The sequence below is a fragment of the Patella vulgata genome, chromosome 2, assembly GCF_932274485.2.
Source record: "Patella vulgata chromosome 2, xgPatVulg1.2, whole genome shotgun sequence".
In the NCBI taxonomy this organism is placed as follows: Eukaryota; Metazoa; Mollusca; class Gastropoda; family Patellidae; genus Patella; species Patella vulgata.
In genome coordinates this window covers 73,898,145-73,918,593 of record NC_065880.2, presented here as the reverse complement: position 1 = coordinate 73,918,593, position 20,449 = coordinate 73,898,145, and the positions used below count along the sequence as shown (strand labels likewise).

The window sequence follows — 20,449 nt, the reverse complement described above, 5'->3', positions numbered from 1 at the left end:
TTAACTAGGTGATTCTTCTCGTGATAAATGAGATGATTTTATTCTTGTAAAAAGATAAGACCATAAAAAGATAATCTCACCAGATTAGATTCTAGCTTTATAACTCGACCACCTACTTCCCTAAAAACACAAAGTATTACCATGGTTTTATCCAAATCACAACATCAATAATTATTTACCAGACAGAACAAGTATTGTGTTATAAAAATGCAAGTTTGGTGGCCGATGGACCTAACGCATGCGCTTTCGATCATGTAACATGGTTTGGAACACACTTGCACGTGACAAGGAGAAAGGTCGCCTGTCTAACCTCAAGGATTTTCTCTATGGGTCCTCCAGTTTCCTTCCACTGATAAAGACAAAGCGCAAGCAAATTGTTTCATGTTAGTCCCAAAACAACATAGTTTGTGTTGATCAGACGTTAAATTCAATTTCTCTCTCCTCTCTATATTATAAAAAAAAATCAATTTCGCGAAGAACAAAAAGTGACGGTTAACTTCTACATCTAGTAGAAACAAAATAACATCTTTAGTAAGATATAAGCAACATAAAAAAGGGAAGCATTTCGAGAAAATAATTCTTGGCTATTCAAAAGTTTTAATTTCCTTCTACGATTGTAGGATCTGTACACAGCGTTGGCCTATTTGTTTCTTAAATTTCCATGCAATAATGGTAAAATAAACACACTTTGCTACACGACATTTATGGGTACAGAACCTAATCAAAAACATTAAAATGATCCTCTCATGCCAATTCAATATCTAGATATGAAAACAATGTTTATTCATGCACTTGCATTTGAAACTAAATTTACATGCAAACTTATACAGTAGCAATGGGTGTATCTACAAATTAAAATTTTAATTCTTGCAAAAAAGCTGTCAGCACAACTTGAATATCACCAATTTCCAATTTTCTGCATATTTTTTTGAAAATATTCTTTTAGGAGTCCACTTTTCTTTTTTTATTTTCAAAACTTAATAGATTAAAATCCTAATGAACCTTACCTTGATCTATCAGGCATGTCATCAGGATTGCTGCAAAATGCTTCTTTATGATTGGTTAAATTAAGACCATGTGACTGAGCTGATTCTACTACAGTTGAACGAAGAGGTGGCATGTTTAAAGGCTTTATTATCACCGAGTCTATGTTTTTAGTTTCTATTTTATCATTGATGGGCGTTGGACTGGGATTGGAGTTTGATGTGTTATTTTCATGTTCAGTTTTAGGCATGTCCTTGAGAGGAGATGAACACAGACCATTACTATTAAACATTTCATGTTTCTTTTTGTATTTTTGTTTCTTTTTGTGTTCATTCGAGGAATCTACACTCGCACATGTTATATCCGTCCACAGATTTCTTTGTGAGAGTGACGGTATAGCAGGCATAGCTTCAACATCCTTCATTGCAGGTATATTTGCTGCTACAAAGTCAGATGGTGATTTTAAATAAGACACTATTTTACTATTATCCAAGGCATTTCCTGAGGTATTTGTATGATCACTTAGTTTATCAATATTATGCAATTTACCCTGATTACTGATAACTTGAGGATGAAGACTATAATTGTCTTTTAATTTTGAATTATGACTAGATTTGGACGAGGATGCTATTATTTCAGATGTTGTTTCTGTCTCCATGTTTATTGATGAATCAGCTGAAGCACTTTTATTTATTATCATTCTATCACATTGTGTTTCACATGGAAGTGGTTTGGTGCCATCTCCCAAACTGAGTTGGGTACTATCCAAGCTATCTTTTGAAATTTCCTCTGATATATTTAAAGTATTCTTAACCTCAGGTGGTGAAAATGGTTTTGGTCTGTAAGCTAATAGTTTCATCACAGAATTATCAGGTGTCCAACCAGGGTTTCCACTAGCATTCATCAAAACATCAGGATCACAAGCTCTAGGGGATCGATTAGGTGTAAGGTTCGGTGGAGGAGGAGATTTTTCTCTAAGATATTCTGATACGATGTGTGTAGGGTATGCAGGAATATTAGGAGGGCCAAGGTCTGGAGGAGACGATGAAATTTCTTTGCTGTTTTTCCTGGCAGCATTAAAACTAGAAATATCTGAGAAAGATAAAGTTGCTAGTTTTACAACAGCAGTTTTAGGTGGCTTACGGGTTTTAGAAAATCTTTCTTCCATCCAGAAATCGTCATTCTCCACATCATCATTCTCCATTGCTACAGTTTCATCTTTTAATTCTGGCATTCCTGCATTATAATCATTTTCAGAACTACCGACTGATGCCAGACTAGGTGAAAATGCAGGTTCTGCTTTATGGGTTTCAACACTGGAAAGTGGAGTTTCGTAGATTCCTTCAGCACTTAAATGTGGTTTTACATCTGGTTTCATATATTTCACATCAATTTCCAAAGGTTTTAAGCATTTTTCTTTTATCTCTTCTGGACAAACCTTTACTTCTAACAGGGGTTCAGGACTTTCCGATGTTAAATTAGGTAGTGATTTTTTAGGAAATAGATCAATTACTATATCCTCAGAAGGTGACGAAGGCATTGGTGGTGATGAATCCTCTTTATCTGAATCTGGTGGAGAAAATAGTGCGAGCTTAAACATAACGTCATCATAATTGACTTTATTATCATCTGTCTTATCTGTGTAAGCAGGAGTTGTTTCCGTTAAATTAGCCAAGGTAGCTTGATGTAAAATAGACAGGCTGCTCATTAATTTCCCACCACTGACACCTTTCTTCCTTCTGGCTTTAGTGGTGAGGAACGCAACACCCAGTCTCTGATTTGGTGTCAACTTTTTTCTTCTTATGGATCTGTTTTTGGGGTCCTTTGATCCTTCAGAAATCTCAAAACCTTCGCTGGATGCTTCGCTGATGTTCTGACTAACATTTTCCGATCGACTCATCAGTCCAAAATCTGAAGAATTACTAGAGTCGCTACTCTCATAACTGGGGTCAGGATTTTTTAATTCTTCGTCGTTTGGAGTAACTTCAGTATATTCATCCTTTTCAGGTAGAGCTGAACATCCACCATCAAATTCATCATCATTATCATTATCAGAGAGATCACTTGATGAAGAATCACAGTATGGCAGTTGTAGATGTTTATTTTCCTCAATGGAGCATTCCAGTATCTCCTTTTGAAATTGTGTAGGATTGGCTAAAAATTTAGTAGCACTGACTGTTTTTTGAGGGAAGTAATGTCTTTTTAATCGTATGCGCATAGATTTCGAACCTTTGAATTTACCAACAATAACATAATGAACCCCTTCAATTTCTGAACCCTTCCTTGATCCTTCTTTTTTTCTTCTTTTAAAATACTGAGCCTCTTCTTCTTCGATACTTCGAAGGTGGCCATAAGCATTTGGGGAGTAGTTAACTGATGATCTCCGTGATCTGGCACCATTTTTTGAAGTTTGGTGTGAATCAGCAGAGTGTCTTCTTTTTCCCAATTTAACTGTTTTTGTTTCAGACACTTCAGAAAGACTTTCTGTACTATCAGATGACTCTTTTCTGGAGCTTGTCCGTGATGAGGCACCTGAATGGGTATTGGACAGAACTGATTCTACTTCGCTCATAGGTTCTTTATCACATAATAAAACATTACCAAATATTTTGTGATGAGTATGAATGTCCAAATCATCCATAGTTTTGCCATAAATATCTTCAGTGGTGGTTGAGCAATATGCAGGACTTCGACCAGACACTGGTGTCTGTGATTTGATAGGAGTTAGATTGCCTTCAGAAGCATCCCTCAAACTAACATCTTTTAAAACCAGAACTTTCTCATCACCTTGATCAGGATCAATAACTCTGTGACTGAAATCACCCTCAAAGAAATTATTGTTGTTTTTATTCGTACATTTAACCGCCAATTTATTAGATTTTTTGTTGAGCGATAAGGATTTTCTCTTTATTTCTTTATTTTTCTCCGTTCTAATAGGCACATTTCTAATTATGGGAACCTGTTCAATACTTGGTTTATCAATGGATAATGATTCTGGAAATTGCTTATCTATCACCATCTTCTCTGTACTACTTTCCAATTTGCATTCCACGTCCATATCCAATTCCAGACAAGGTTTCTTTCCTGGGATTTTTGAAGCATCCAACACCTCTTCTCCAACAGATGTGTTGTTTACACTCTTTATTTGCTTCTCCATATCCTGATATTTCAAGAGTTTTTGGAATCGTATGATATCACTAGCTGTAAGTTTTGGAACTTTAACTAATTCTCTTCCAATTTTTAACAAACTGTATTTTCTGGCATCTTTAGGATGCATTCGAACTACTTTTAATTCAGGACCATTCTGATAGTCTACAGATCGGAACTTAAGACGCTTAAAAACTGGGGTGGGAACTTGAAAAGTAAACGAATATGCTGCATTTCTGCTGATTTCAGGAGTTGGTTTAATTCTTGATTGTGACAAACCTAGTTTCTTCATTCTTTCCTTTTTGCCTACTTTGGGAAGTCTTGATTCAAAGGAGTTAAGTTTTGCTTCAGGATTGTCATATGTAAATTTGTTGGAGTTTGGTATAAAGGGAGTTAGTTGTGAGTTTACAATATTATTTTGATTCCAAGAGTTTTGATGCATGTTGTAAGCATCTTGGTTCACAGGAAATCCCTGCTGGTGATGCTGTTGTTGTTGTTGCTGATATTGATAATGATGTTGCTGATGATATTGGTTTTCCCAACTATTCACTGCTGTGTTTGTAACAACAGTCCTGGACAAAGCTGTTGTTGGAGTTGTTTTAGGGTTCAGCCCTCTGACGTTTTCTTTTGATACATTTGATACTAAATTAAAGAGATTATTTAGCGCCGATCCACCAACAGTACCCTGTTTCTGAGATCCATCGACAGAGTCTAATCCTGTAGAATCTACAAAAGTCGGACATGGCATATTCTGAGAGGAGTGTCTATTTTTTAATCTTGTGTAGGTCTGTACTGGTGATTCTAGTAAAGATGATGTTAATGGACTCCGATATGCTGTAGAGGTATTGAGATCACTTACAGTCGGAGGAGGCGAGGTTAATGGTGGGATGTTGCCAGCTGATAACTTTCTTCTTAATTCATTTTTTACATTCTTCATTGCTGAGAAAACACTACTTGTTGAATTATCTTGACTGTTTTGAAAGCTGGAACTGTCACTAAAAAGATCTTCTTGGCTATTATTTACAGATCTGTTGAATGATTCTGAGAAACTCTGAGGCGATAGCATTGCACTCTTGTTATGATGATGATGTTGTTGCTGCTGCTGCTGGTTATAGTTTGAGAATTGCTGATGAGTGGACATGTTCTGATGGTACTTTTGTCCTGATGACTGCTGACCCTGATGACATGTACCCATTTCCATCATTTGAGAACTGTTGTTAAATCTTTCAGGAATATTTTGATGTAAGTTGTTGGCCACTTGGTAGGTTGAGTTACTGTGAAAACTATCATCACTTTTCATCAAGCTTGTTTCACTGTGATGTGAACCAGATGAGGATGTAGAGTGTGTAGAAGATCGACTGATGCTTCGATTATTTAAATAAGATGGTTGGTAAGGCAGCGAGGGGTTTGTGAGGATGTTACGTAATGGTGATTGGAGTGGTGCTGCCGCAGCTTGTTGCTGCTGATCATGCTGAACTGGAGGAGGAGTTATAGCTTCATAACGGTAATCTAATCCGCCATGAGGAAAGGCACTGTTGAGATTGTTGTGTGAACTAGATGATAATCTTCTTGGATTGTTTAAATTTGAGTGTTGTTGACTATGCTGTTGGTGATGCTGCTGCTGCTGATTAAGAGTTTGATGTTGATGTTGATGTGATTGTTGCTGATACATCTGTTGCTGGTTATCATAGTCTGCAAAATACTGACTTGTTGGCCCTTGTGCAGCAGGCTGATATGGAACTGGGGGTGGAGAATGCAGGGGAGTGTAATTTGGCTGCTCCCATGACCTCCTTTGATTAGAGTATGATGGATTGTGAGTATTGTAGTCTGTTTGCCACGGATTTTCATACTGAGAATATTCGTTGTTGCTGGGATAATTATGTTGACTAGGATATTGTTGATTTTGTTGCTGGTAAGGATTAGGTGCTACATTATAATGATTTGGTGGAATATCATTCGGGAGGAGACGCTGGGATATTACTGGTCCACGAGTACCCAATCTCTTTCTTGGTTTGTCACCTGTAATTATAAATAATGAGAAACCATTAAAAATAGTTCAAATATAATAAATGGATTTGGGGGATTGTAAATATTATCTCAGATGTTAGAATCAGAGGAATCAAAACAATAGATTAATTTTATTCCAAAATCCTGATGTGAAACAAAGAACTATTAAAATGCATGCTTTTTTACATCTTCGGCACCATGGCAGAGATATAAAACTGACTTTGGCAAAAGATTCACATGGAATTCAGTTTGACTTACCAGACTTTTTATCAGATGCTCCATCAAACTGAGGAATATTAGCATCATCGTCTTCATCATCACCATCATCCTTATCAGAGAACCATTGCGATGCTGTCCAAGAATCATCCATACCTTGTAGATCAAAGTTTTCTCTGTCTTTACTGTTAAAAGAATTTGTTCAATTATAAATTATTGTAAAAGAAAGGGATAGTTCTATTCTATGCAATCTTAAAACAGATGGAAATAGGTTGAAAAGCAAATATTAATGTAATATGAATGTATATAAACTGATTTACATTTATGTTCAGTGAAATATGTAAGCAGTCCAAATTAAATGGCAGTCATTTACACCTGGTTAGTCTAGTGTACACATTATTCTCTTTTTTTCTTTCTGTGGATTACCTTTTAGTCTTTTTATCTTCCACGTCATCATCATTTTCATCTTCTACTACCACAATCTGTGACATCTCCATAGTTTCTTCTTCATCCTCTTTAATAGATGTATGATTGGGCAGGCGAGGTTTAGATGTCATTATACTGTCCTCCTCCTCCAGGGCTTCTATCTGTGACACATCTTCTTGAGAACAATCTTGACTGTCATCCGCTAACGAAGCCAGAATATCCATCAAAGATTTATCTCCTTGTTCTGTAGAAATAGCAATTAAAATGTCAATCTCATTTTAAAGAACAATTATCGCTATCAAAGGGTATGTGCATTGGTTATTTATTTGTAAAGAAATACCCTAAGTGTCCATTGTACTGTACAGTCACTGGCCTGTAATGATACAGACTTCACTCAAAATGGAAAACAAAACAATGATTTACAAGAAAGACGTAATTGAAATAATGAGACCGTCTCCTATATTCTCCAATACTTCAGTTCAGCAAATGTTTCATTTTGATCTCGGCAATTAAATAGTGATACTATTATACCATATTTCAACAGAGTAAGTTTGTATAGCTATTTTCGGTGTATCCAGTATAATTTGTAAATAATAAAGAGTATAATTTGTAAATTATCAGAGTATAATTTGTAAATTATCAGAGTATAATTTGTAAATTATCAGAGTATAATTTGTAAATTATCAGAGTATAGTTGGTTAATTAACAGAGTATAGTTGGTTAATTATTAGAGTTTAATTTGTTAATTATCAGAGTATAATTTTCTAATAAGATTAAATTTAATATATCAGTCTGTAATAATAAACAGAGAATAATTTGAAAATAAACAGAGTATAATTTGTTAATAATCAGTGTTTAATTTGTTAATAACCAAAGTATAATTGGTAAATAACCAGATTATAATTTGTAAATAACCAGAGTATAATTTGTAAATAATCAAGAGTATAATTTGTTAATCACCATAAACGAGTGTATAATCTATAAGATTAAATTTTTGATATCCATCATGTATATTTTATAACCTACCTGTCTGAGATGCTGATGATTGTTGGCTAAAACTTTGACTAAATGATAAAACTTTTTGTATAGATTTTAGATTAACAACTGGTTTAGTTTCTTCAGGTTCGCCTTCCACTATTATAGTATCTTGTGATGACGACAAATTACCAGAATCTACAATTAGAAAATACAGTAAACAGGCAAATGATTTCATAATCAGATATAGGTAGGAATAAATTGAATTACAAATATCTCAGCAGGGGAAAGGTAAGAGAGAGAAATGAGGCTAAACACAAACTATGTCATTTCGGGACTAACACATGATACACTTTTATTACATTAATTTGCTTGCGCATAGGGTTCTTTAGGAGTCGGAGGAAAACAGAGGACACATAGAATACCCAAGTGTGGAATCAAAACCAATGACGGATCTTATGATCTAAAGTGCGTGCGTTGGACCACCTAGACAAACAACCCCCAACAAGGGAAAGGTGGAAACTGATTACAAAATATGGAAGAAATTGTATACATTGTAAAGTTTATATGTTAAACTATACATTAATGTCAAATTTATACCCGGGCTCTCACTTCAGTTATATTTGTCAGTCTTCCTTGACAGTCAATGAAACTGACCGATAGGAGAACTTTCCTGTCAATCAATTTACATTATATAAAATTAGAAAACTGTACTCACCGATGCATGTACTTTGTAGTAACCACAATTAATGACCCCCCCCCTCCTAATGTAATTTGCCTTATAAAAATTTGAGATACATAAACACGTCTTGTGTACATTTTGGAGAGTTCTGTATTAAAAATGTACAGTGTACTCACGTGGGTATACTATACCATGGGCGCTACACCCATGAATATATACAGTTAAATTTATAGTTTGTCCTGACCTTGTCTGTGTAAAAGATGAAGTGGTAACTGTGAGGATTGTAAAACATCCTCTGTTTGAGTTCCACCATCATCAGCTTGTGATATATCGGATTCTTCTCCCTCTGATTGACTCTCCCTATTACAATATAAACACATGCCAATCTTAATTTCTATTTGTGTATAACATTCGACTAATATATGATGTATTGAAACATAATAGTCATTGTTAATTATTTATTTGAGAAGAGATGATTCGTATTCATTTACCCTCCTTGCCAGACAAAGAAACATACACCTAAAGCTGCTAATTATATAAGTTGTCTGATCAGTCCACAATGCAATAGATGGTATAATATCATTGCTGAAATTCAACAGGCTTCACTAATTTAAAAATGCATATTCATTCCATTCAGATCGCATGATAACTTTTGTCTTTAGAGAGTTCACAAGATTGTAGAAAGTGAAACAAGGGCTATAACTCTAGAAGCAATCAAAGGAACTTGTTTAAAGTCTATAGGTTTCTACGTCTCAATAATAACAACAGATATCAATTCTAAAAAGATTGGACAATACTTTGGTCATTTTGAGACTAGAATAAGAATTCTGACTACTCTGCCCACTTTCTTCGAATTCTAACTGCCAAGGATTTTTTTAGGTACACAGAAGGGGAATGGTTTTTCGTATCATAGACACAAGCCCTGACAAGGGAGACACCACCTTAAGAAAGCCCAAAGATTCTATTCAGTTTATATTATTAAGTCATGTAAAATATGAAAGTTATGAAAATTATTACTTTAGTATTATGCATATAGTACTTACGGAAAAGCTTGCTGATTTTCAATTATTTCCAATAATCGAAGTCTTAATTCATTTTCACTATCGGAGGTAACAACATCATCATGCTCTGTGGAATATAAATGAAATGAAATAAAATGGGGTTTAACGTCCTACTGTTCTGCTCCTATGCTGGGCTAATGAAGACGGGCATACGCCATACAGTGTGCTATGAGGGAAATTTTGCCCGGGCAGCGGCACTATCGCCTACTCTTATATCGAATTCCAACTGCCAAGGGATCTTTTACGTGCATTCCAATATATACACGGGACTTCGGTTTTTCTTCTCAGCCGAAATACTGGACAGCTGTCCTTGTCAGGCCCTCCATCCTGCAACACTGACAAGGGCGGGAACCACGCCGGAAAATCTAGATGAACTTTCTCGGCCAATGCAGGGATCGAACACCCGACCTCCAGGCTAGCGAGCCAGCATCTTACCCACTTAGCCACGTGATCCCCCCGGAATATAAAGTAATATAAGGTCATAATTGCGAGCATACTCTATGGACCAGGAAATTGTGAGCATACTGTATGGACCAGGAACCAAGCATGACGTCATCACAGCCATCTTGGAACTGTGTTGTCATATCACAAATTGAAGTTTTTCAATTGATGCACAATTATCCAAGGAATAAGCATGCCAAGTTTCATGTCGATTGTACTTGAATTGGTGGAGCCGTAGGCTTTTTTTTTTTAGGTGGGTCGCCCCAATTAAGGAGAACAAGAATAACAAAATGAATAGTAGTAGTTTGTTCCAAAAATCAAAAATAGATCTATAAAGAAATCTGTTTTATTTTTTTATCTGTTCCCTCTTCCTGATTCTATTTCTGATATTTTTATGCCATATGATGATGTAGTTCTAAATTAACATTTAAAATCAAACAACTTTTAATAGCAATAAATATGCTAAAAATCGACTCTAGCATGTTCTCGATATAAATATTGGGTTTCTGTGCACCCCAAAGGGTCTTGCTCCTCGTGCAAAATTAGCGGTCGCCACTGCCCTGACAATAAACTATTCTACTTGTAGAAAACAGACTATATCGAAGGAAAAGATAAAACAATGTGCAAATGAAATAGTTCTGCACCAACTGGTCTAATGAAGTATAAATGGCTACAGACCTTGTGATTGTTGTGGTGTTATCTGAGAGCTTTCACCTAAATCTCTTTTTCTCTGTCGTTCATCTTCCCATATAGCAGCTAATCCTGGATTTGTACCAATATTAGCTGAAAACAATTAACATTTTTAAATTTCTTTGTTACACGATTTTGCCTGGTATATTCATAGAGATACTATAAACATAGACAGCCTACAATCAACTGAATATTGTAACTTGTCACATTGCAACATTTTCAAAATGCTTCATTATGAAATGTAATTGTTAGACACCCAACGTAATGGTCAATCTAGAAGAAATACCATTAGAGTTTTAATATTGTTTTTCCACCACTTCTTAAAAAGAATTGCAAGTACCCCAAAACTTTATCGTTAAAATTATTGCCAAAATCAAATTTTAATCACCAGTTTCATTTTTTTTACCACAAATTGCGACTTTGCCAACCGACAGTGTGAGCCCTGACTATAGGCACACATTGTATATAAAGGCGTCAACCTCCCACCACACTGTCAAGCTGCTGTGAAGTAAATGACAGTCTTTCTAACTTTGTTACTTGTGTTTCTGTTGTTTCCAATAGTCCCCATCAATAAGTCTGTCAAATGTATCACAATATACACTTTATAAAATTTTGTATGGAATACTATAAACTAACACGAACAGCCCACAATCACAAATTATTGAAAATTGTTACAAGACATTGCAACATTGTTTGCGAACCCAAAACAACAAGCTAGGGTACATTTTTATTTCAATAATTTGCATGCACGTGGGGGACTTTTTAGCAGTGGGAGGAAACCCAGGGACCTGGAGTTAACCCACAAAGTTGGTTCATGAAAGGTCAATCCCCTAATATTGTTTTATACTTACCATCAACTTCTAGTCTGTTTAATATATCTGATGCAATAACATCTACTTCTAATTCACATGTGCTATGTTTATCTACTGTATCCGATAAATATAAATCCCTAAAACACCAATCATATGTTTATTGTTATCTACAATGACTTTCATAATTAGTTTATCACATCATATATTATTTTTATTTTCATATTTATAGAGAACCTGCCCTCCAGCAATGACATGACTTATCATGAATGTATCTGTTTTTTTAGAATAATAAAAAATAAAAAACAAATACAATAGGGGTTTTATATTTAGCTACTAGTACTAGCTTTTACCAGGTGTTGTATGCGTAGAGCCAGTTTCAGCCAGGGGCAGCTCTAGTGTAGACATTAAACCCCGAACAGACAGATGACAGAAATATAATAGACTTATAAATGTACTGATCAGTAATTCTCAAGACAAAATTAAATGTTAATGAAATCTGAATCTTCTTTACACATTAATTATTTAGATGCCTTCTCAAATAACTCTTTTAAGGCCTTTGCCATATTGGTGATTCCCAACATTTTGAAACAAGAAGCCAGTTAAAATTTTAGGGGAGACAACTCTTCCATTACCTATTATCTCCCCTTAGACCACAAATAATCTGCATTTTCAAGACAAAATAATGATTTGAAGTGTAAACTAAACAGACCTAAATAAAATACATAATTTCAATAAGAATACATTAAATAAATTTTTACCTCTCTATATTAGAATGTTTCCAGCGACGATGAGTTGGTGTGCTCAGACCAGAATGACCACTAAATGAGTCTGGTGATGTTGTTTCTTTCGGACTACAAGTATCTTCTAAAATAAATCACATAAAAATCAATATTAAACAAAAAGTATGTACGTATATTTCCTCCGTTTTATCATTGGTATTTAGCTATTAGTAGTAGAAGACTGTACATATCGTAATATATCTTAAAAGGCTGTACATATGTAATATAATATCTTAAAATGAACTTTATTTAGTTATTAGTAGTAGAAGACTGTACATGTACATATCGTAATATATCTTAAAATGAACTTTATTTAGTTATTAGTGGTAGCACATGACATATAAGAGGTGAAATAATTCAGAATTTTCAAGTGGGATATTAACCCTAATACACTAAATAATTCAGTAATCTCAACTAGGATATTAACTAATTTTAAAATTCAGTAATCTCAACTAGAATTTTAACTATTTTTAAAATTAGCAGCATTCATTTACTACAGGTAGTTATCATTTCATCATTGTATTGTTTAAAAACCTGAATGATGTATTGTTATACCATTAAAACTATATACTCAAATGATCTATGTTGATTGATATTACACATGCAGTAAATACATATTACTGAATTTCTCGCTCTCAACCACTAATACACATATGAACAGTCCCGTATTATCTTGAGGCAGACTAAGCCTAAATCAGTAGCCAACTGAAACTAACGAAAAATATGCAAGGTATTACGTGAAGGACTTGATAAAATGTACAGAGTTAAAGCTAGATGAAGCCTCTACTGAAGATGAGGGGTCTTGTCATTGGTTTATTCGGCACTGTATATATATTGTATTCAATATAGAAACAGATATTATTGGTTAAGGAGGCTACAGGTACAAAATCTCAAACTCTTACCTTGATCTTTGTTCTTTCTGAACTTGACAGCAGCCACATTAATTAAATTCATTCCATAGAGATTAAAATCAATAAATAACTGTAATATCAATATATATATATTTATTTTATTCATGTATTGGTAACTTTAACAAGCATAAGAAGAGAATGTTTTTCATCAAACTCAGTCGTGACATGCAGCTAATGAACATCTACTACAAGTTCGAACGTTCTACTTTAATAAGATACAAAGTTCTTGTGTCTCTAAGTCTCAAACCAATTAAATAGTTTATTTCTGTTTAGTCTAAGCATAACATGCTCATTATCCAAACAGAGAGGGTGTCTGTGATATCACACAAAGAGGAAGCAGACGTAAAGCCCCAGAAGAAGATGACCCAGCTAAAACAAACTAGGTTATTACGGGACTAAAATATGGTACAATTATATATTTCAATAATTTGCATTTGTCTATTCTATAGCAGTAGAAGGAAACCAGTAGCAGGTGACTCAAATCCTTGTCACGAACAAGCGTGGGATTGAAACCACACCACTTGACTCAATGAAAGCCATTCAACAAGACAAATATGGCTGTAAAGAAACACGATCTGATTTTCATCAAAATTTTAACTATCACCACGATATGCCTTATCACTCATGTAACTTCTAGTAGAGCCAATTACACAGTGTACTGACATGACTACACAATTTTTTCCAACACCTAAACGACTTTTCAGTATAAATAAATGCAGAACTCTCTAAAATGACATTTCAGACAACTAAATTACAAAAATCCTGTGGGGAATGTACACGCCTCATTGAGTTCAGTTTTCGAAGGACGCAATTTGCCCATGCTAGTACAATGTATATACATATAGATAACTACAATAACTACCTGTAATTGGTATGGTATATGTGATTCATGAGGTTGAAAGGATTTATTCATCACAGCGCCACCTAAGAGCAAATCAGCAGCTCTATAAAAAAAAATCAATCAATTCATTTCATAAGATAGTTTTCATAAAAAAATGAAGTAGCATGTAAACTGTTGGATTGTTCAGTCTGATATTATTAGTTCTCAGTTAGGCCAAACCATATTAATTTATTAGTTCTCAGTTCTACCAAACCATATCACTTTATTAGTTCTCAATTAGGCCAAACCATATTACTTTATTAGTTCTCAATAAGGCCAAACCATATTATTTTATTAGTTCTCAATTAGGCCAAACCATATTACTTTATTAGTTCTTAATTAGGCCAAACCATATTATTTTATTACTTCTCAATTATTTTTTTTAGTTCTCAATTAGGCCAAACCATATTACTGTATTAGTTCTTAATTAGGCCACAACATATTAATATTTAGTTCTTTGCAGTCTTGATAGATAAATGGCCCCTGTGAACAATTTTTGGGGGTTCAGAATTCTAAAACTTAAAAATGCTGAAATGGAATCCTTTGGGAAGTACATTTTAATTTTAAATTATTAATTTTTCTTTGTCCAGGAAATAATAAGTAAAATTTAAATAGATGTTCCTAAATAACAAAAGTTCAAATTGATGTGGTCTAGACTGTTTTGTACACACTTACTTTTTAACTGAAGTTGGGTTATACAAATAAATCTTCAAAAAAAGTTCTTCTTTTGGGTGATAGCCATACATAGGTCTGGAGAAAATAAAAATCATATGTATGATATCAAAATGATTATCTTGTCTTTTATCATTGGTATTCAGGAGCCACTGTGGCTCAGTGAGTAAAATACTGGCTTGCTAAACAGGAGGTCTAGGGTTCTAGCCCCGGTTTTGGCCAAGAAAGCTCTGCAGGGATTTTCCAACATGGTTTCCTTGTCATTGTTACAGGACTGAGATTCTGACAAATGAGATCCTATGCCAATGACAGACCTTATGATCTAAAGCACATGCATTAGACTGGACCAGATTAATCGTGCATGGGGCCAATGACTGAATATACCAGAGGGGGCCATTACATCAACGGTGAAAAGGGGGCATAGTCTGGTCATTGTCTGCCATACTCAGACAAATGCAATTTGTATGTCAGTATAGATAGATTTATTTAGTACAAACATATAAAACATAATACTGGCAAATAAAATCATAAAATCATTAATTATGTCCCCCTAGTTAAACTCTACCTTAACGTGACTTTTTTCTAAGAAGTAATTTGGGGTCCCTTTAATAATGGAGGCTCTACCTGCAGCCCAGTCAACACTTCCCTTAATCCAGTGTTAGACCACTCAAGTCTCAACCACCTGTCACCCCTATGACAAGACAGTTATTCATAGTTACTTACATGCCGGGGTCACCGTGGCTAAGTAAGTAAGGCGCTGACTCACTAGCCTGGGGGTCTGGTGTTCGTTCCCTGTGTATTGGCTGAGAAAGTTCATCCAGATTTCCCGGCGTGGTTCCCCCTTGTCAGTGATGCAGGACGGAGGGCCTGACAAAGACAGCTGTCTAGTTGTTCGGATGGGATGGAAAACCGAGGTCCCGTGTACACATTGCCGTGCACGTAAAAGATCCCTTGACAGTTGGAATTCAATACAAAAGTAGGCTGTAGTGCTGCTGTCCGGGCAAAATTTCCCTCATAGCACACTGTATGGTGTATGCTCATCTTCATTAGCCCATTTTTCGAGCAGAACAGTAGGACGTTAAACCCCATTTCATTTCATTTCATTACTTACATGCCAGAAACAAGAGAAATCTTGAAAACATGTTGAATGTTTGTTTTAGCCATTCCATTTCCAACATTGAGAGCTTTATCTAAACTAGCTGCTACTTGTCTCATGAATCTGTCTTCTGGTTTCGTCCCATCGTACGGGATATACAGGTATGGGAAAACACCATGTACATGCATACATGTTTTCTGACCTGTAAAAAAAAAAAAAAAAAGCTACTTCAGTCAAGGGCATAGAATAACGAACAAGACTCGCCCTCCAGTTTGAGAGACAGAGGTGACAACAATGAACTATAATAACAAGAACATCCAGCTCTTTATCTAATTCTTACATAATGCATCTCTAAAATACGCTTTCATGAGTTAACAGGTTTAACCAGAGGCCGAAGGGTTAAACCTGTTAACGAATGAAGCATGCTATAAATGACTTTTAACACTGACAACTGCTCAACATGCTTATTGTTATTGCACATAAAACCCACCCCACTTATCTATATGATTTCTACTAAAACTAGTGTAAACCAGCAAAAGTGTGCAATAACATTGAACATGTCTAGTTATTGCACGGTTAACCTCCACCCAATCTACTAGAGGGAAAACAATCTGCTTATTCAATGAAAAGAACAAAGGAAGATTTCCCATCCATGTTACAAACTTATCAGCTGGCACCCATTATCCATTCACTTGATTTAATATACATGTATACGTTTACTGTTTAATGCTTACAATGTCTGTGTATCTTCAAGCCTAGAAATAAGGCACCTGTCACAGACATTGTCAGGCACAGATTCAGGCTTCTTCAGGTACAAAACCTGTGGTGCCTGTCATTTGGTCCGGCACAGATTTGTCTTTTTTTATTGATATTATTAATACATGTCATATACTCTTTCATTATTTTGTCAGGTACATCAGGTTTTGTCAGGTATTGTGCATCTTGTATGCAGTTATGACATATGAGTTCTGTTTACATATTTACTACTTATTAACCAAAAATAAATTTGTTAGATTAGCTAATGCGAATCTAAATTTGGAGTTCTAGAAATAGGGTTTAACATCCACCCAACACTGGACTAACATATGGTTAAATTTTATTTCAATAATATGCCTGTGCGTAGTAGGTATCTTTTAGCAGAGGGAGGACACTGGACAGGCGACCTTATTCCTTGTCACGTACAGGTGTGGGAAATATGGAGTTCATCAATAACATTTAAAATCATAACACTACAAGGCTGATGAAAATCAATGAAGGCATAAATGAGAAAATTTGACTTTTGTTGTCATCAGCACCTTTTATTATTCTGCTTTTGGGCCAAGTTTGGAACATGGTAAATAAAATTGGTATTTTTTGGGTGATTAATATGTAGTTCATCACTCCAAATAACATAAAATGTCATATCTTATCAACAAATATTACAGTGATAGCTTTAAAATGTGCATTTTAGACTGCTCAACGCCCTTAAATAATTTATTTACCATAAAATATCTATATGTATATATGATATGAACTTGGTTATTACAATAATCATAATAACTAAATTATGTTTTAAAAACCCCAATAAATTTGATTTATTCAACTGTAAATGTAATGTCAGTATAGAGCAACAGTGTAAATAATGGACTTATCATAAAATATCTACATGAAATATACAAACAAGTTATCAGTATTCACTGTAATGATAATTTAATTATCATAATAATAACTTGTCTAAACAAAAACTCAACTTATTCAATTGTTCTATGAGTAAAGAGCAATAATTCAATTAATATATATTTAACATAAATATCTACAGGAAATATACAAACATGTTATCAGTATTCACTTTAAGGATAATTTAATTATCATAACAATAACTTGTCTAAACAAAAACTCAACATATTCAATTGTTCTATGGGTAAAGAGCAATAATTTAATTAATATATAATTAACATAAAATATCAATATACATGTATGCATGATATCTACAAACAATTTGTGCTCCACTGTTACAAGTGATATAAACATGGAGGGGTTGCATGGTCAAATAGTTTAACATTTGTCCCAAAAAGATCTAGTTTGTGTCGTGTGGATGTCAAACCCCATTTCTCTCTCTGATATAAACAAACAATTTATTTCTTCACCATTATGATAATGATCACAGATATGAACTACCATGTCAAATAGTATATAAAATGTAGACACAGGTTTAATGGTCTCTTCAGCAGGAATTATTGATTTTAATCCTCGATGAGTATAGGCTTACATCTACAAAGAGGAGTATATATAGCCTTATTTTTATAAGCTATTAACAGCATCTATATAATAACGATATATGTTTTCCATTTCTGGTGCATGTACCAACTTGTAGTTGTAGATTTATCTATAACTTAAAAAAACAGTATAGATAATATTCCTTCAAACCACCAACATGACAAGACTAAATGAATGAATGAATGAATGAATGAATGAGGTTTAATAAGGTCTTACTTTTCTGACAACAGTATCCACTGTTTATGTAAATGAGCTAAAGCCTTTTTTATTTCTTGCTCCATATGTTATATAAAAATTAAAATAATTATTTATAGATTGCCTCACACCCCCACCCCCCACCCCTCCCAAACCTGCTTCCATTCATTTGGTTTGATATTTTGTTATTTGTGGCTTGCAGCATCTGTGAAGTTTATATCTTGTCCGTAGGTTTGTCTTTTTGGTTTTGCTTGTGTGTGGTACTGTCAGCTGCATCCACTTAACACAATGAGCCACTGCGGCTTCCTGATTAAATGAGTTGTCTGCTAAGCAATCAAGTTCCAGGGTTAGTGTCAGGATCATCTAAGTAAATGTACATGTAGCTTCATGACTGGAGGAGGACAGGAAATTTTACAAATTCTGTTAGTTATTATTATCCCATCCAAATGACTTTACATTGTCCCTTGCCAGCCCCCCCCCCCCTTAAAACAAATGGGCAGGGGTTAAACATACAAAACCCACCAACTGGAAACTGGACTTGAATCATCTGAATGGTTGTTTTCAATACACACAAACCATATCAGATACAAGTCAATTAAATGTTCTTTATAAAATTTTCATTCAACTGTAATTATATCAACAACATTTACCTTAAATCACACAGTCATTACCCTCAAAAATCTATAATTTAGTGAAAACTCTTAAAGATATATTATGGGAGATTTTTATAGAGAGTTGGCCATTCTTGCTATAACAGTTCAAAAGTAGATGATGAAAGAAGAATATATTGAAAAATTCAGTCAAATTACTTTATTCTGAACATAGTTATCATCGTTGTAATATTTGCCTAGAAATGGTAGCGAATTGTGTGTTCACCTTCGCTGATCGTTTGATTGACAGGCGTTAACTCCACCTACATATCTCGATTATCAAGTAAAGTTTTCAATGGCATACGGAAACGCTTTACAGCGGCCTCGCTAAGTACACTCTATCATTTAGCCTCGATCTAACAGACGTATTTTCATCAGGTTACCCCTTATCTGATTTAATCAATTAGTGAAATCCTATTTAAATCCGAGCTGTAGCCGAGCCATCCGTGGGTCTACAGAGTTGATTTTGGTCTTGTTGTTTAAATAAAGATCTAATTTATAATTTCTATAACATCTGAAGCCTAAATTAAGACTTGCAATAATAAGATTTAGCTCTTGCATAATGCATGTTTAATATAAATTTACAGAAAAACATTGTATTAGTGATTTTTGGTGCAAAATGGCACTAAACGAATGCAAATAAACTCTGTATGACATCAGAATGACTCAAATTGAACTAAAATGATTATCTAAATGTGTATATTTCTTTTAAATCTATATAAAAGAAGGAAATTCAATAGACTTCTTATTTATTCAACTGTATAGAGTATATAATAAATTTATGGATTTATTGATTCGGTTCAATAATTCATAGTTCATAAATATAGTAGTAGACAGGCATAAACAATAATACCTACACGTATAGGAATTTACTGTATGCTCACATAATAATCATCTTTGATTCTATTTATTAACTTTCATCCATTAGGTTTATTGGCAATCTTATTAAACAAAGCTTGTACGCACATTGTACCCAATAAAAAGTCTTGTTTCCTTAATTTTTACATACACAATTAACAATCAGCGCATTAAAAGATTTCTTCTTGACTAACAAAAGTGACGTACACAGTGGACGCTTATGACTGGCCATAAGATCCAATCACTTGAAGAGAGAGAGAGAGAAATGGGGTTTAACGTCCACTCGACACAAACTAGGTCATTTTGGGACTAACGTATGGATTAATTTTATTTCAATAATTCGCTTGCGCGTAGGGGTCTTTAGCAGTGGGAGGAAACCGGAGGACCCCGAGAAAACCCACGAGGTTGGACAGGTGACCCTACTCCTTGTCACGTACAACCGGGGATTCGAAACCACGCCAGTTGACTCAATGACAGGTCTTATGATACAGCACGCACGTGCTAACCATTCGGCCATCCAACCTCCCCAATCACTTGAATTAATAAATAACTATGTTGTTTGTTGATTGCAGTGTTTGTGTGTCGTGTCCACAGGTTTGTCTTACTATTTCAGCCATAGGGTAAAAGTATGTTTGTCCTGATCCATATAACTGCCAGGTGATCTCCCAGAATTTATTCTTTTATTTAAAGATAGGCTGTCAGGCAACAAAA

General features: G+C 34.6%; 1 protein-coding gene across 1 annotated transcript in view; it reads right to left on the bottom strand.

Moving 5' to 3' along the window:
- Nucleotides 1-13,174, bottom strand: part of LOC126812554 (DNA polymerase zeta catalytic subunit) — a 47,729-nt gene extending 34,555 nt beyond the window's left edge. Inside the window, exons 1-11 of the mRNA XM_050539009.2 lie at nt 13,123-13,174; nt 12,200-12,305; nt 11,481-11,578; nt 10,618-10,722; nt 7,807-7,953; nt 6,781-7,024; nt 6,397-6,539; nt 6,127-6,150; nt 3,955-4,185; nt 3,586-3,744; nt 1,534-3,138 (exon numbers count right to left, since the gene is read on the bottom strand). Of these exons, the coding sequence (XP_050394966.2) occupies nt 1,534-3,138; nt 3,586-3,744; nt 3,955-4,185; nt 6,127-6,150; nt 6,397-6,539; nt 6,781-7,024; nt 7,807-7,953; nt 10,618-10,722; nt 11,481-11,578; nt 12,200-12,305; nt 13,123-13,174 (2,914 nt within the window). The remainder of the gene's footprint in view (nt 1-1,533; nt 3,139-3,585; nt 3,745-3,954; nt 4,186-6,126; nt 6,151-6,396; nt 6,540-6,780; nt 7,025-7,806; nt 7,954-10,617; nt 10,723-11,480; nt 11,579-12,199; nt 12,306-13,122) is intronic.
- Nucleotides 13,175-20,449: the final 7,275 nt, after the last annotated feature.